The following is a 16,946-nucleotide window of genomic DNA, read 5'->3' as shown; positions in this document are numbered from 1 at the left end:
GAGTGCGTCTCTCCCGCCTGCTGCCTCCCAGGGTCCTGGATCTTGCCCTGCGGCTACAGCTGGGAATCCCTGGGGTGGTTCTGGGTGGGCACTTCTGGTACTTTGTTGAGGCTTCAGTGTTGTCCATTCAGACACACCCATGACCACATGAGCGGTCAGTGTGACAGGTGCCACCCACGCAGGAGCTAGTGTCATCTACTTGGGGCGGCAGCTGGCACTCTGCGTGGCAGGGGCCGTTGGTCCCTGGCCCTGCTGCAGCCTTGACTGTTGCCACCTCTCAGAGCACTCAAAGAGCTAAATCTGACCCCATGTCACCGTGTCCCTTGACTGGACCTCCTGTGCCTCCTGGCCAGGACAGCTGCAGCTAAGTGTTCCCTGAGCAGGCCCAAAGAGCCTCAGGCCAAGGGACAGCCAAAAAGGTGAAAGAGGCTGGGACAGGGTGGCTACCTGTAATCTGTGCCCAGTGTCAGTGTGCAGCAGATGCCCTGGAGGGCAGGTGGCCTGGGAGCCAGGCCAGTCAGGCCATGTTTTTCAGCTTAGACTGCAAAACAAACCCCACGATGTCATCAGCTCACCTGTTAAAGGTTCTATCTCAAAGGTGTGACTGGAGCCACAGGCTTGCCGTGAGTCCACAGTGCCCTCATGCCAGGAGCCATCCTGGGGAAGCTAGATGAGGCCAGGCTGCCCCCACCCCCAGCTGTGAGAACCTCAGGGTGTCAAGGATACTGGGGAGGGCTTGTCTCAGTCTTAAGCTAAGCTCAGGGGAGGGTGCTCTGCTCCTGGGAGGCCACATACAGACCCCTAAGGCACTGCCATGGCACAGCCACAGGGACCAGCATAGTGGTATCTGGTCAGACGCTTAGCAGCTGCCCCATTATTGGAGACGCAGCTTCTCAGCAACCTATCCTGTCACCCGCCTGCCTTGGAGAGCTACCAGCCTGGGACCAGCGCAGTGGTGTAAGCCATTGCACAGAGATGCATCTCCCCAAACGTGTGGCCTCTTGGCCTGGGGTATCCCAAGCTCCACAACACCCTCGCCAGCCTAAGACTTGGCGGCAGGCCCACGGTGCCCTCAGTGACACAGACAGGCTGCTCCCAGGAGATGACCACAGGGCAGATGTGTAGGTCCCTGGTGTCCCACGTTCCCCAGGTAAACCCTGGCCCTTAGTAGACTCCCTAGGATATGAAAGCTTCCAGGCACTCAGTCTCCTTTACTCCCCAAACATGGCCTTGTCTCACCACATTTACCTTTATCTTTTGCTATTTTTAGTTTTATACTTAAGAAATGAGGCTAAGAAAAAAATAAAGAAACTGCTTCAAATCCCCCCTTGGAAAGCATGTGGCTATGGGTGGGGAGATGGAATGGCACCCTCGGTGCCCTGTGGCCTCCTGGCACTAATGTATTAGTATTCCTGGGGGAAGACAGGCTGCTCCCAGGAGATGACCACAGGGCAGATGTGTAGGTCCCGGGTGTCCCAGGTTCCCCAGGTAAACCCTGGCCCTTAGTAGAGGTTGGGCTGTGCCTAGTTCAGGGCTGGGGTAGACCCGGCTACACAGCACTGTGGATCCACTGTGGACCCCACAGTTGCATCACATAGTTCATGAGTAGCCAGTGGACTTTGAGTCTTTTGGAGACCCAGTGGTCTTGCTGTGTAGCTCAGAGCCCTCAGGGCCTCTGGCCTTGGCCAGCATCTGTCCACACATTGGCCTACTGAGGGAGACCTGGCTGGTCTAGGCAGGGCTGCCAGGGAGCCAGGGAGGGAGCACGGTGGCTCCAGTGCTGCCCGCACACTGCCTGCGGCCAACACGCTGGGCCCCATTGGCTTCTCCCAGGCCAAGTCCTTGCGTCTGCCGCGTCTGCCATGTGTCCGCATGGCCTCTTTCTGTGCAAAGTCCTGTTACTGCCGTTTGATTTGGTGTGACTTGTACTCGATGACAATAACCTTCTTAGCTCTCGTGTCCCTCCTACCCCAGCAGTTGACCAAGCTCCACCAGCTGGCCATGCAGCAAACCCCCTTTCCTCCCCTCGGACAGGCCAACCCCGCTTTCCCCGGTACGTACCCAGCCCTTTTCTGACCTTCTCTTCTCACCTGGGGGCTTTCTCTGAACAGTTACCTCAGTGTAGAGCAGGTCCAGCTGAAGCCACCATGCCGCTGGGGCAGAGACCATCTGCAGCAGGTTGCACAGGCCTGGGGCCGGGCGGGAGGTCAGCTGTCTCCCACTGTCAGCTGGCGCACCTTACAGCTGTCCTTGCTTCTGAAAAGACGTCTGCCCCCTTGGAGGGTCTGCTGGCCGGGCAGTGCCCTGCACTGCCTACAGGCCATCCTGGAGGCCTTCCTGCAGGACGCACCCCTCTGCCCAGCCCTGGAGTATCCTCCTTCCAGGAGGATGTGTGCAGATGAGCAGATATGCACCACATGGGGGCACCCACCAGGACTCCCACCAGCCCGGGTGCTGCGGTGGGGCAGGCAGAGTCACCAAGTATGGCTATGCCCACGGTGCAGGGCAGCTGGTGTCCCTTCCCAGAGAGGCAGAGGCAGAGCTACGCCTATGGCCGTGGCTGAGAGGGCCCGCCGGATGAGCACTAGTGGGGCCTGCGCCAGTCATATTTTGAGCTTCCCTAGTTGAAGGGACCATGCTTATCTCCTTGAGGGCAAAACATTAAACCTGTCTCTTCTTTGCTCTCCAGGAGAAAAGCTGCCTTTACACTCCTCCGAAGAAGCTCAAAATCTGATGGGCCAGTCATCAGGTAAACTGAGCCATACTGAGGGGGGGGCGCAGGCACTTCCCACTCTGCAGTCCTGCCCAGTATCTGCGTGCGGTCAGCAGCTTCCCGTGGCTAGGGCCAGGGGCCAGCTTTGGCTGAGGGGCGTTGGGGCCGCATTGTTGCCTGGGATTGGGAGATGCAAGGGACATGTCAGGCTGCATCTGTGGCCTGTAGGAACAGGTGGTAGAGAATTCACCATGGCCTGTGCATTTTAAAAACACATTTCATAGGAAACACAAGCAAACCCATAAGGAGAGAGGCTAGTGGGTGTTGTGCTGTCTGCACCCATCCTGATTTCCACTAAAATCTTTGTTCTTGAGTGGCGCAGGGTGGCCTATCAGCCTGTAGAGTCTCTGAGAGTGTGAAACAGACGCAGTCATCTGTCTGGGAACAGGCATTGAGATGGAGAAACTGGGGCCTGGTGGGTCCCTGGGTCCCTTAAGACACTGCGCACACTCTGCACCCCCTGGGCCTCCTGGCTGCCAGAGCATTGCCCTGTGACTATCATCCCCTCTCCAAGGCCTGGGGACCTGCTATGCACACAGTCTGGCCACAGGAGGGTGAAATCTGGGGAGGGCAAAAATGGGGAGTGCATGGTGAGAAGTGTTCAATTATGGCAGTCCTGAAGCTGGTGGCTGCAAGACTCCCCATGGCACGCATGGTTCAGGTCAGGGCAGCACTGTCTGTCTCCCAGAGCCTGGAACATCATCACTGTCACAAGAAAATGCTCTCTTGTGCAGCCTGTTGTCCTAACACACACACACACATGCTTTAAACACACACATCTTTCAGTCATTCATTTGATTTTAGCAGCCTCTTTAAAGAATTCTGATACTCTCCCCTCCTCAGTCAGAGAACCCCAGGTCCATTCAGGTGGCTCACTCCTCTGCTCATCCCAAGCTCCACGTTGCTCATGAATCCCTGTCCACAATTAGATAGCACCAAGGAAATCTCTTAAATGACATTTTAATTGTCACCACTTACAGGATATGTATGGATAGTTGAATTACCAAATAACTTGTATTGAAAACATCCTAACTAGATGAAGATAAAGAACAGAAACTCTAGGCTGCAATATGCAAAAGGAAAACAGCAGACCATATAAGGTGATTGGTTCATTTGGCACATGCCAGCTGCGCCCCACTGTGCTGAAAGCCCTCAGGTCCATGTCCACCCCAGGGTCCCTCCCCAGAAGCATCTGGTGTGGGGAGCCAAGGCCGAGGAGGAAGAAGCCAGATCTGGGGAGAGCTGGGGTGCAGAGCGCCAGCCAGGGCCAGGGGTGCTGGGCGTGGGCATGGGAGCTCCCTGGGGCATGGGAGCATCTGTGGCACATTTGGGGGCCTGGTCCACATGACGAGGCTTGGGCTCCAGGATCTGGGCTGAGCTGCAGGATCCGTGTGGGGCCTGAGGGGGCAAGCAGGACCCCGTCTGTAGCCTCTTGCTGAGGAAATGGAAGTCTGAGTCAGAGCAGGAGGGGGCAGCAGGAGAGCAGAGGCCATGGTGGGCTTCACAGTCACTCTTCCTGCAGCGAGAGCAGACCTTACAGCCCAGCTCTGAGGAGCTGTCCTCTACCTGAGCTGGGCCCATCTTCACTGCTCAGCACAAGAGCGAGCTTCATGGGAGGTGGCGTCAGGCTTCTGTCTAGCAGTTCAGTTTTGACTCTGGTAAAGCTGCGAGGTCTCCATGCTCCAATCTGGGCTCTGAGAACCCAGGGTGAAGGGCACTCAGGGTGAGTGTGACCAGGTGCCTGTGCCCCCGGCACCCTGTGGAAGCCTGTCCCTCAGCCCAGGTTGGCTGAAGAATCTGTGCTGAGTATTATGAGAGATCACACAATTGCAGCAGAAGTGAGCCCATGATGTGTCCAGACAAGAAAGTGGAATGTCATTCTGCGTGGGTTTCCTTTTTCCTCTCTTGAGAGATGCTGGGACACAGGAGACTGGGTTGCAGTTTGGCCTGAAAAGTCACAGGATCCTAGACTTTAAGGCTGTGCTGACCCTTGACCTCAGGCCAGCCCTCCAACCCTGCCTCACCCAGCCCAGTGGAGTGTCAGCCAAGTGCTGGGGTATGACTGTGAGCAGCCTTCCTGCAAGCCTAATCATGTCCCCTTGGTGTGCCCAGGTCTGGACGCCAGCCCCCCGGCCAGCACTCATGAGCTCACCATTCCCAATGATGTGAGTATACCCTGCACCCACCTGTCTATGCACAGAACTGCCAGGCTCAGATAGCCATCAGCTCTGCCTCTCAGGCAGAGGGCCCTGTTTGGTGATGCCTTCAACCACCCCAACCCCACCATGTCATCTCTTTCTTCTTTCCTTTCCCATTTAAGTGGGTTTAATGCCCCTAAATGGCACGTGATTTTACATCCCTAAGATGCTAAACAATAAGGGGGCCAACAGGGACTTCAGTGTTTCCTCGGAAGTCAGTTGAGAGTTGGACTGGGAACCTGTGTTGCTGTAAAGGCTGTGCCCCATGCAGGGTCAAACCTTGAAGAACAGGGTGGCCAGGAACACTCTGGGGTGGACCCAGCCTTGGTACCAGCCTCATGGGCCCTGGCCCCTTTGGAGGCTTGGGACTGTCCCTGAGTTGTCTCCAACAGACCTGAATTTGGTTGCATGTCACAGGTTTGTCTGGGTTCCTGTATCTAGCACACCTAAGGATGTGGCCTTACGAGCTCCTCTTAATGCACTCAGTCCTCCCAGACTAATGGTTCTGGTGGGGAAGGGGGACTCTGTATCCTTGGACTGCCTTAGGCTGAGAGACCAGGGAAGGCATGGGCCATGTGTAGGCAGCTGCCAGGGCAGCAGGGAGAGAGTCCTTGTATGGGTTGTGGAGATGGCTGCCTTTCTCCCAAGTCAAACATTGGGGCCTTTTCTGCCCTAGAGCTGTGGACTTCAGGAACTTTCACTGCTCTGCCCCTCAAACATGACAGGCAGGAAATCCAAGCCCTGCTTCTTCCCTTCATGAAAACCAGAAGCACAGAGTTGGGGTAGAGGGACATCACCTGTCCTGAGTGTGGAGCATGGAAAGTGAGGCAGAAGCCCCACAGGAGAGCACCATGAGGCCGCCTACCAGCATCCCGACCCACCCGTAGAACTGTCTGGTGGTCATGCCTGTTTTAGGCTGCCCCTGTAGGGTAACTCTTCAGGCAGAGTCCCACATCTGTTCATAGCCACTCAGGAGATTCACGCACAGGTGGCTTTGTTATCCAGCCTCTGAGTCCCTGAGCATTTCTGAGGTTGGGCCAACTTGAAGAGCAGCAGCGGAACCCTCCTCCCAGGCGAGGGATCACCTCTGCCTGGGGCTGTCTTGGGCTTTTCTCTAAGAAATTCCCTCCGCTCTTTTCTTTTTTTTAGCTAATAGGCTGCATAATTGGACGCCAAGGGACCAAAATCAATGAAATTCGACAGATGTCTGGAGCACAGATCAAAATTGCTAATGCCACCGAGGGGTCATCAGAGCGTCAGATCACCATCACAGGGACCCCAGCCAACATCAGCCTTGCCCAGTATCTCATCAATGCCAGGTCAGCTGCCCCAACAGCCACTCACCAGCTGCTACCGCATCCTGGCCAAGGGAGTTGAGGAGGTGGGAGCAGGGCTGCACTCTGCCTCCCCTTGGTCCCCTGTCCCTCCTGGCAGGATATCAGGGACAGTCTCCACATAGAAGCACCACCCTGTTACCCTTACCCTTCATCTCCAGTGAAGAGCAGGAAGTCAGAGCATTCCCAGAAGGCAGGTAGCCTATGTGGCCCAGGACATTGAGGAAGGCCAGGACTTGTGCTTGGAGCTGTCTGGAAGGACTGGTGCTCTGGTGTTTGCCTGCTTGTCTTAGTTCTTCATCCTCATAGAACAGTGTAGGGATGGAGCAGGGGAGGGGTCTGCAGGCCCCTCCCTTCCTTTTGTCACTTTTGCAAATGGGAATGTCCGGCAAGGTGACTGGCCACACTACCATGCAGACCATGATGTGGCCCCTGGCACCACCTGCTCATGGCCACACTTCCTGAGGCTGTCCTCCCACGAGAGCCCCTGGCTAGCTTGTGGGAGGAGGCTGGAGGAGCCTCTGAGTGGATACTGGCCCTGGCCCTGTCCTGAGACTGGCTTCCCACAGCCAAACTGGGTGAGGGGGTTGTGTGGAGAAGATGAGGATTCTGCTGCTACCCACCCAACAGGATCCAGAGCCAGTCTGGCCTTCGCTCCACCCCTGTGACCACCCTGCCTGTGAGACCAGCCTAGGAACCAGCCTAGGGCAAGTCTGGAGGCAGGGCCTGCTTCCCACCTGCCCTACAGCATCCTAACAGCCCACAGGAACTGTCCTGGGGTCAGGGGCTCTCACCTCTGTGAAGCGTATTCCTGTGACCACCAAAGGCCCTTCTCAGATAAGGGGGTGGGGCTCGGGTGGCCTGCAGACAGACCCCATGAAGGGCTGGCTCACAGAGCTATCATGGTGATGGGCTTGCCAGGTGCCTCGGGCACAAGTCCTACTCAGCTCATGGCTACTAGAGAGATACTCGGATGGTTTATGCAGTTAGAATGGGTTGACCAAGGTTGTGAGGATGCCACAGAGCCCCCGTCTCACTTCTGATCTGCTTACAAGGTCATTGTGACCATCTCCTTTCTGTGCCTTTTCTGTTCTAGGCTGACATCTGAGGTCACCGGGATGGGTGCGCTCTAATCCTGTCTACCGTCCTCTGCTCTGTGACAGACACGTCACCACCCACTTGAGCCTGCAGCCCCGGCTCACACTCTGTACAGACCACCTGCCCTTCCTCGCAGATATAAATAGAGAGGTTTTTCTTTCTTAAAAGAAAGGATACATGCCGTAGATATACACACACAGCAAAACAGCCTATCTCCATGCACCCAGGCTCTGCCCGACGCTCCTCTTTAAATGCTGGCTCATGCTCAGCCCCTCACCACTGGCATGCCGTGTTCATCATCTTACATGCTCAGGTGTTCCGTCTGTGACGTGTTAGCTGTATCGTTACTTAGTGTCGTGCACCTGTCTGTTTTGGTGTCCCTGACAGCACACCCCACACAGTGTCCCTCCCAGCCATAGAGGCCCAGCTGCCTTGAGACCATCCTCACACTTGGCCTGTCTGATGACTCCATTCACCCCAGAGCCTGTGGTGTCTGGGCTCACATTTCCACCTCAGATCTTGTGCTGGAATCAGGGTGCCTGTCCTGCACACCAAGGGCAGCATGGGAGGGGGGCGTCGGAGGGTGCTGGCCCTGGCTTCTCCGAGTCATCACCTGGTGGGAGGTACCGTGGGCCTGGGTGCCTCCCTGTGCCCCTCAGAGATCAATAAACGTCATGGCCCCCACTGGTTCTGGCTCTCATCTCTGACCACACCCCAACGCACTCAGAACCCTGTGGTCCCATGCCCACAGGAGACCATTTGCTGCGGCCTGCTTCCCGTTCATGGGAGCTTGTGTTCTTAGACACATGAATCCAGATTCTATTCCCTCTTTTCCCAAATTGCATAAGGTTTTTTTTTATTTTTACATTGGCAAAACTACTTAAAATGACAAAGATGAAAACTCACTTCTTGCCTAGGTACCAAAGTACCAGTCCCTGATTTGTGGAACTTGCCGCCTCTGCTGCTATGTGGGCACCGTGGTCTGGCTGCTTTCCTGGTGTCCACACCCATCTGCTGAGGGGATTGTCCACTGGGGCCCCTTGTGACAAGCAGGTCTCATCCCCTGTGCCTGCCTCCACAGTACCCTGCTCCAGGCTACAAATTATGCCCTCCAAGGAAGGCCCCCCCTTCAGGTGATTGATGCTAAAGGACCAGCCCTTGGGAAAGGGTGAGATGCAGAAGGCACCTCCTGTGCATTGCTGGGCGTGTGGGACCCCAGTGGCTGCTGCCCCAGCTTTGTGGGTGCAGGGTACCACCTTCCCACATGGGACCTTGGGTTTGTGAGACCCTCAGGGCAAGGAGAGACCCAAACCCAGGGACAACTGCACTGCCCCTCCTGGAGTTGCCTCTGAGGAGTCAGCCATCCCAGGAACCTGTGTCTGGCCCAGGATGGCCTGTCCCAGGCACGGTGTTCACACTGTGGGACCCCTTCCTGTCTGCCCAGAGGGTCCTGATGCAGCCACCTGGAGACCCAGAGCCTACACACTGTTGGTGCACAGCACAGTTCATTTCATGGGACACAGACACGGGGCCAGGAAGCAGAGGGACACAGAAGGCACAGGTGCCTAGTCCAAACAACAGGTGCCCTGGAAGTGGAGCGCATGAGGGGGAAGAGCCCTGCCTTCCTCTGAGGAAGGACTGTGGTAGGGGCTACGGGTGAGGGAGGGCTGAGGTCTGCAGTGACAGCATAGTGGCCACTGGTCCCACCAGGTGCTAAGGACCAGATGGGTCAGGCTCAGGCAGGAGTAGCTGGGAAGCAGGTCAAGTTGGGGGTGTTGGGCTCTAGGGGCATCTGGAAGGAGGAACCGAAAGGACTTGCTGAGGAACTGGTGTGGGTGAGAAAGAAGGTGGTGTCCAAGCCACTCGAAGGCCCAGTCTGAGACCTGGACACAGACCTGCCTGCCCTCACACCCTGAGGCCAGGCATGTGGAGTGGGGATACCAGATCTGGGGATTGGGCAGGGTGGTTTGGCCAGGCGTCAGCCCTGCGGCCTCAAATAAAGCCAGGTCTGGGGTATACAGCAGCACCCCAAGCCCAGCCAGCAGGAGGGGCTCAGGGCAGGTCAAGTGGCTGCAGGGAGACCAGGTGTCAGGGACTCAGGGTCCACCTCAGTGACAGCGGTCTGCCATCAGTGGCAATTCTTGACTTTGAAAATTCATGTCAGCTCCTGGCCACATCAGTGCCGGGTCAGGGATTCCAGTTCTGCACCTTCCCAAGTCCCTGGTGAACCAGCCTGTCCCCCAGTGGTGCCTGAGACCCCTCCCCCATAACCACTTTATTTAAGGCTCCAGCAACAGAGAAGGGGCAGGCACCAAGCCATGGGGCCACATCCAGCCCGGGGGCTGGAGCCATGGGTTGGGCCCTGCCACTGCCAGAGTGACCTTCCATGCCCCAGTGTCCTGTGCACACAGCATGTCTGGACCCTTAGGAAGGGGCAGCCAGTGGCTGATTCTGGTGGCAGGAGTCATAGGCTGGCAGAGCAGAAACTGGCCTGATACCCATGTTCACCCCGCATGTGCCCAGGGCCTTGTCTCTGTGGTGGGAGGGGCAGTGTCTGAGGTGCTGCTGCTGTGACACAGCCCTCACCTGCTACTTCCCGGACCACAGATGTACAGCACTCAGGGCTCAGGAGGGTGAGGTCCGAGGCCCAGGTGCCGCATTCCAAACCTAGTGAGGCCGTTCTCCACTTCCAAGGGCATCTGTCACTGTGTGCTCTAGAGAGGGGAATGCCGTATCCTCACATGTCATAAAAACAGAAGGCCAAGCCTGGCCCTTTGCCTCTGAGGAGAGCTCAGTCCACCCTCGAGGCCTAATCACCACCCTGACAGCCCCTCTTGACACTGTCAAGTTGGACCTTCCCGATGCCCCGCCCCTCTCCCTCGGCCTCCTTACTGCCGGGCCAGTGACAGTCACCGACGGTCTGCTTTACTTGGTTAAATGAAACCAATCTCAGATGATCTTCTACAGGATAAAACTACTTAAAATTCAAAGGAAAACATTTTCTGCTATGATGGCTGCACACAGCAGAGTATTTGTCACATCCACTGGGACCTGTAACAATGGAGAAGGATCTGCTGCCTGCCATTTAATTTTTTTTCAGAGCTATTTTTTTTTTGTTTATTTTTTTATTATTAAATCATAGCTGTGTACACTAATGCAATCATGGGGCACCATACACTGGTTTTGTATACCATTTGACATATTTTTATCACACTGGTTAACCTAGCCTTCCTGGCATTTTCTTAGTTATGGTGTTAAGACATTTATATTCTACATTTAGTAAGTTTCACATGTACCCCTGTAAGATGCACCGTAGGTGTAATCCCACTAATCACCCTCCCTCCACCCATCTTCCCCCTTCTCCATATTCTTAGGTTATAACTGGGTTACAGCTTTCATATGAAAGCCATAAATTAGTTTCATAGGAGGGCTGAGTACATTGGATACTTTTTCTTCCATTCTTGAGATACTTTACTACCCTGTTTCCCCGAAAATAAGACAGTGTCTTATTTTAAGGTGTGCTCCCAAAAATGCGCTAGGTCTTATTTTCAGGGGACGTCTTATCTTTCCTGTAAGTAGGTTTTATTTTTGGAGGATGTCTTATTTTCAGGGAAACAGGGTAAGAAGAGTATGTTCCAGGTCCATCCATATAAACGTGAAAGAGGTAAAGTCTCCATCTTTCTTTAAGGCTGCATAATATTCCATGGTGTACATATACCACAATTTATTAATCCATTCGTGGATCGATGGGCACTTGGGCTTTTTCCATGACTTAGCAATTATGAATTGGGCTGCCGTCCACTTGATTCTGGTACAAATATCTTTGTTATGATGTGATTTTTGGTCTTCTGGGTATATACCTAGTAGAGGAATTATAGGATTGAATGGCAGGTCTATTTTTAGATCTCTAAGTGTTCTCCAAAAATCTTTCCAAAAGGAATGTATTAGTTTGCATTCCCACCAGCAGTGTAGAAGAGTTCCCACATCCACACCAACATCTCTGGTCTTGGGATTTTGTGATATGGGCTAATCTTACTGGAGTTAGATGATATCTCAAAGTAGTTTTGATTTGCATGTCTCTGATGATTAAGGATGATGAGCATTTTTTCATATGTCTGTAGGCTGTGTGCCTGTCTTCTTCAGAGAAGTTTCTCTTCAAATCCCTTGCCCAGCCTGAGATGAGATCACCTGTTCTTTTCTTGCTAATATGTCTGAGTTCTCTGTGGATTCTAGTTATTAAACCTTTGTCAAAGACATAACCTGCAAATATCTTCTCCCATTCTGAGTGCTGTCTGCTTGCTTTACTTACTGTGTTCTTGGCTGTGCAGAAGCTTTTTAGTTTGATCAGGTCCCAGTAGTGTATTTTTGAAGCTGCTTCAATTGCCTGGGGGGGGGGTGGGGGTCCTCCTCATAAAATATTCGCCCAGACTGATTTCTTCAAGAGTTTTCCCTACACTTTCTTCTAGTATTTTTATACTTTCATGTCTTAAGTTTAACTCTTTAATCCAGTGAGAGTCTATCTTAGTTAATGGTGAAAGGTGTGAGTCCAGTTTCAGTCTTCTACAGGTTGCCAGCCAGTTCACCCAGCACCATTTGTTAAATAGGGAATCTTTTCCCCACTGAATGTTTTTAATTGGCTTATCAAAAATCAAATAATGGTAAGTAGCTGGGTTCATCTCTTGGTTCTCTATTCTGTTCCATACATCTACCTCTCTGTTTTTGTGCCAGTACCATACTGTTTTGATCACTATCATTTTATAGTATAGTCTGAGGTCTGGTAGCATGATTCCTCCTGCTTTGTTTTAATTTCTGAGAAATGTCTTGGCTATTCGAGGTTTTATTCTGATTCCATATAAAATGAAGTATCATTTTTTTCAAGATCTTTAAAGTATGACAGTGGAGCTTTAATAGGGATTGCATTAAAATTGTATATTGCTTGGGTAGTATGGACATTTTAACAATGTTGATTCTTCCCAGCCATGAGCATGGTATGTTTTTCCATTTGTTAACATTTTCAGCTATTTCTTTTCTTAGAGTTTCATAGTTCTCTTTATAGAGATCTTTCATGTCCTTTGTTAGATAAACTCCCAAATATTTCATCTTCTTTGGCACTACTGTGAATGGAATAGAGTCCTTAACTGTTTTTTCAGCTTGACTATTGTTGGTATATATAAAGGCTACCGATTTATGAATGTTGATTTTGTAACCTGAGATGCTGCTGTATTCCTTAATCATTTCTAAGAGTTTTGTATAGAATCCCTGGTGTTTTCCAGATATACAATCATATCGTCTGCGAAGAGCGAAAGTTTGATCTCTTCTGACCCTATATGGATATGCTTGATTGCCTTTTCTTCTCTAATTGCGATGTCTAAACTTTCCATTACAATGTTAAAGAGCAGTGGAGGTTCTCGTTCCTGATCTGAGTGGAAATGATTTCAATTTAACTCCATTCAATACAATACTGGCTGTGGGTTTGCTGTAGATGGCCTCTATCAGTTTAAGGAATGTCCTTTCTATACCAATTTTCTTAAGTGTTCTGATCATGAAGGGATATGGGATATTATCAAAAGCTTTTTCTGCATCAATTGAGAGAATCATGTGGTCTTTGTTTTTTAATATGTTTATGTGCTGAATTATATTTATAGATTTACGTACATTGAACCAGCCTTGAGACCCTGGGATAAAACTGACTTGGTCATGATGTATAATTTGTTTGATGTGTTGCTGGATTCTATTTGTTAGGATCTCGTTGAATATTTTTGCATCTATATTCATTAGTGATATTGGTCTATAATTTTCTTTTCTTGTTGGGCCTTTTCTTGGTTTGGGGATCAGGGTGATGTTTGCTTCATAGAACGTGTTGGGTAGTCTTCCTTCTTTTACTATATTTTGGAACAGGTTCAGTAATATAGGTACTAGTTCCTCTTTAAAGGTTTGGTAGAATTCTGACGTGAAGCCATCTGGTCCTGGGCTTTTCTTTTTAGGGAGATTTTGTATGGTTGATGCTATTTCAGAACTTGATATAGGCCTGTTCAACATTTCCACTTGATTCTGGTTAAGTCCTGGAAGGTGACGTGCTTCCAAGTATTGGTCAATTTCCTTCAGATTTTCATATTTCTGAGAATAAAGTTTCTTATAATATTCATTAAGGATTTTTTGAATTTCTGAGGAGTCTGTTGTTATTTCATCTTTGTCATTTCTGATTGATGAAATTAGAGATTTTAGTCTTTTTTTCCTGGTTAGGTTAGCCAAAGGCTTATCTATTTTATTGGCCTTTTAAAAAAACCAACTTTTTAATTTATTGATCTGTTGTATAATCCCTTTGTTTTCAATTTCATTTGATTCTGCTCTAATTTTGGTTATTTCCTTTCTTCTACTGGGTTTGGGGTTGAAATGTTCTTCCTTTTCCAGTTGCTTGAGATGTCCCTTAAGTTGTTAACTTCCTCTCTTTCCGTTCTCTTGAGGAAGGCTTGCGGTGCTCTAAATTTCCCTCTTAGGACTGCCTTTGCGGTATCCCAGAGGTTCTGATAATTCATGTCTTCATTGTTGTTTTGTTCCAAAAATTTGGTAATTTCATTCTTAATCTCATCTGTGACCCAGCTGTCATTCAGCATCAGGTTATTTAACTTCCATGTTTTTGTATGAAATGCAGATTCCTGTTGTTACTGAGTTCAACTTTTATTCCATGGTGGTCTGAGAAGATGCAAGGAATAATTTCTATTCCTTTAAATTTACTGAGCTTAGACTTGTGACCTAAGATGTGATCGATTTTGGACTATGTTCCGTGGGCTGATGAGAAGTATGTGTATTCAGTTTTTTGGGGATGAAATGTTCTGTAGATGTCTGCTAAATCCAAATGTTGGATGGTTGGGTTTAAATCTAAAATTTCTTTGCTCAGTTTCTTATTGAAGGATCTATCCAACACTGCCAAAGGAGTGTTAAAATCTCCAACTATTATGTAGCTGGAGGAAATCAAGTTGCTCATGTCTGTTAGAGTTTCTCTTATAAATTGAGGCGCATTCTGGTTGGTTGCATAAATATTAATAATTGAAATCTCATCATATTGAGTATTACCCTTAACAAATATGAAGCGATCATTCTTATCCTTCCTTACTTTTGTTGGTTTAAAGCCTATTGCAAATAGAATTGCAACACCTGCTTTTTTCTGATTTCCATTTGCTTGAAATATGGACCACCATTCTTTCACCCTGAGTCTATATTTATCTTTTAAGTAAGATGAGATTCTTGTATGCAGCAGGTATCTGGCCTGAGTTTTTGTATCCAGTCAGCCAACCTATGCCTCTTTAGAGGACAGTTTAAGCCATTCACATTAATGGAGAATATTGATAAGCCTGGTAAAATTTTGGATATCAAGTTTTTCGAAAGTCCAGTGGACATTTTTAATCTTTTCACCACTGTGGAAGTTGGAGTTTGATCAAAAGTTTCTGAGTGAGTTTACTTTTATGGTACAGGATTGTGATGATCATTATGGAGGATGGGTCTGAGAATATCCTGAAGAGCTGATTTGGTTATGGCAAATTTCTTCAACATGTGAATGTCATTAAAGTATTTAATTTCTCCATCATAAATGAAACTCAGGTTAGCTGAATACAGGATTCTGGGTTGAAAGTTATTTTGTTTTAGGAGATTAAAAGTTAATGACCACCCTCTTCTGGCTTGAAAGGTTTCAGCAGAGAGATCTGCAGTCATTCTAATATTCTTCCCTTTGTAGATTATGGTTTTCTTACGTCTGGCTGCTTTCAGAATTTTCTCCTTCATATTAACTTTAGTGAAGTTAATTATGATGTGCCTGGGGGATGTCTTATTCGGGTTGAGTCATGCTGGGGTTCTGAAACTGTCTGCTATCTGAATTTTAGAATCTCTTGGCATGTCTGGAAAATTATCTTTCATAATTTCATGGAGAAGAGCCTCTGTGTCTTGCGAACCCACTTCATCACTTTCAGGGATTCCAATGAGGCAGATGTTAACCCTCTTCGAATTATCCCAGAGCTCTCTGAGAGAATGATCTGTTTTTGTTCTCCATTTCTCTTCTTCTTTGAGAGTTTGGGAGCATTCAAAGGCTTTGTCTTCAATGTCAGAAAACCTTTCTTCTGCTTGCTCCTCTCTGTTACTGAGGGATTCTACTGTATTTTTTCAGATCTTTGAGGGCTGCAAATTCTTGCTTCGATGTGTCAAAATCTTTGATGATCTTGTCTTTAAATTCATTGAATTCTTGAGACAACTTCTGAATTTCTTCTGGAATTTCCAATTCCCACTTTTCCTCCATTCTATTAATATTGTTTGCATTCCAAACTCTGAACTCGATTTCTGACATCTCGGTCATCTGTTTATGAATGGGATCTTCAGTTACGTCTGCCATATCTTTCCTTGGGGGGGGGGGGAGTTGATCTACTCTGGTTATTCATGTTACCAGAGTTTTTGCGCTGATTTCGCCCCATGATTATTTTATACGATTTGACTAGATGAGTGGATAAAGAAAAGTTGGGTTCAGGGCTGCAGGAGTAGTGATTAACCAGCCCTTTGCCCAACATCTGGGACTGTTGCCTGTACCTTTTCCCCTGGAGCTTTGCCAAGAATCCGTACAGTGCTACGGCCTGAGAAACTGGGGGCCTGCTTGGTGTGGTGGGGCTAAGTGGTTCTGTCTTGTTTTCAGTTGGTCTCTGTCCAACCCTAGTGAGTCAGTTACTCTGGGTTGAAGTCTCAGCTGTGGAGAAATACTAGCAATTAAGTCACCCCCCACAGTCAACAATTGGAAAAGGAAAATCAAACCTTCCTACAACCTCACACCCAGGTACCACTTGGATAGTCCTCGGGCAATTAGCCTAGTTCAAGAGGTCCAAATCAATTGTCTCAGTCAGCACCTGTCTCAGGTGGGAGAGTTTAAAAGGTCTCTGGCAACTAGATCGCAGGGGTCTGCTGACAACTCAACTCAAATATTATTTGCTCTGGTGCTCTGTGAGGTCAGGAGGACCCACCAGCAAATAGATTAGTCTGGGAAGGTTGTTGCCTCCTTCCCCACCTTGCACGTCTGTCACACCCAGTCACTGATAACCCCACAGGGCTGTGACCCAGTTGCCTCCAATGAGCAGATACTCCAAGGGTTTACACCTACCTGAATCACAGGGAGATCTATGTCTCCTCAGCCAGGCCACTGCTCTCTGCCACTATCCAGCAGGGGGAGGTGAGGCCTGACAACCTTGGGTCCTTGATGGAGGCTGGGGCTGTTCGCTCAGTTCCAGCCCCGCCCCTGATTGATGTTACTAACAGAACAAAACAACTTTGCAGAATTTTTTTCTGTCCTGGCTAAATTCCCCTGCAGAAGAGAAGCTGTTTTGAGTTCACAGAACCTGTGCCTCTTGCCGTCTTTGCTCCTGCCCGGTAGTTTGTATTCACAGCATGATTAGCTGTCAGTTCTAGCCTCCTGCCCTCCTTTGTCTAGGCTGATGATCCCCTGAGGGCAGGGTGCATCTTAGGCTCAGTAAAGTGGTCCTCTGGGTCAGCCCCACCCTGAGAATCTTCTGG

The 16,946-nt window shown here is 49.8% G+C and overlaps 1 protein-coding gene across 10 annotated transcripts in view; it reads left to right on the top strand.

Moving 5' to 3' along the window:
* The window catches only part of PCBP3 (poly(rC) binding protein 3), a 273,796-nt gene extending 265,720 nt beyond the window's left edge, over nt 1-8,076 (top strand). For 8 of the 10 annotated variants that reach the window (XM_053565887.1, XM_053565886.1, XM_053565888.1 and 5 more), the window contains 5 exons: nt 1,975-2,053; nt 2,690-2,749; nt 4,886-4,938; nt 6,121-6,290; nt 7,402-8,076. In XM_053565887.1, the coding sequence (XP_053421862.1) occupies nt 1,975-2,053; nt 2,690-2,749; nt 4,886-4,938; nt 6,121-6,290; nt 7,402-7,438 (399 nt within the window). In that variant the 3' untranslated portion in view covers nt 7,439-8,076. The remainder of the gene's footprint in view (nt 1-1,974; nt 2,054-2,689; nt 2,750-4,885; nt 4,939-6,120; nt 6,291-7,401) is intronic. The other 2 variants (XM_053565895.1, XM_053565893.1) reach the window with 1 other exon arrangement.
* Nucleotides 8,077-16,946: the final 8,870 nt, after the last annotated feature.

This window comes from Nycticebus coucang, chromosome 16, assembly GCF_027406575.1.
Source record: "Nycticebus coucang isolate mNycCou1 chromosome 16, mNycCou1.pri, whole genome shotgun sequence".
Lineage (NCBI taxonomy): Eukaryota > Metazoa > Chordata > Mammalia > Primates > Lorisidae > Nycticebus > Nycticebus coucang.
This window is presented reverse-complemented; position numbering and strand designations above follow the sequence as displayed.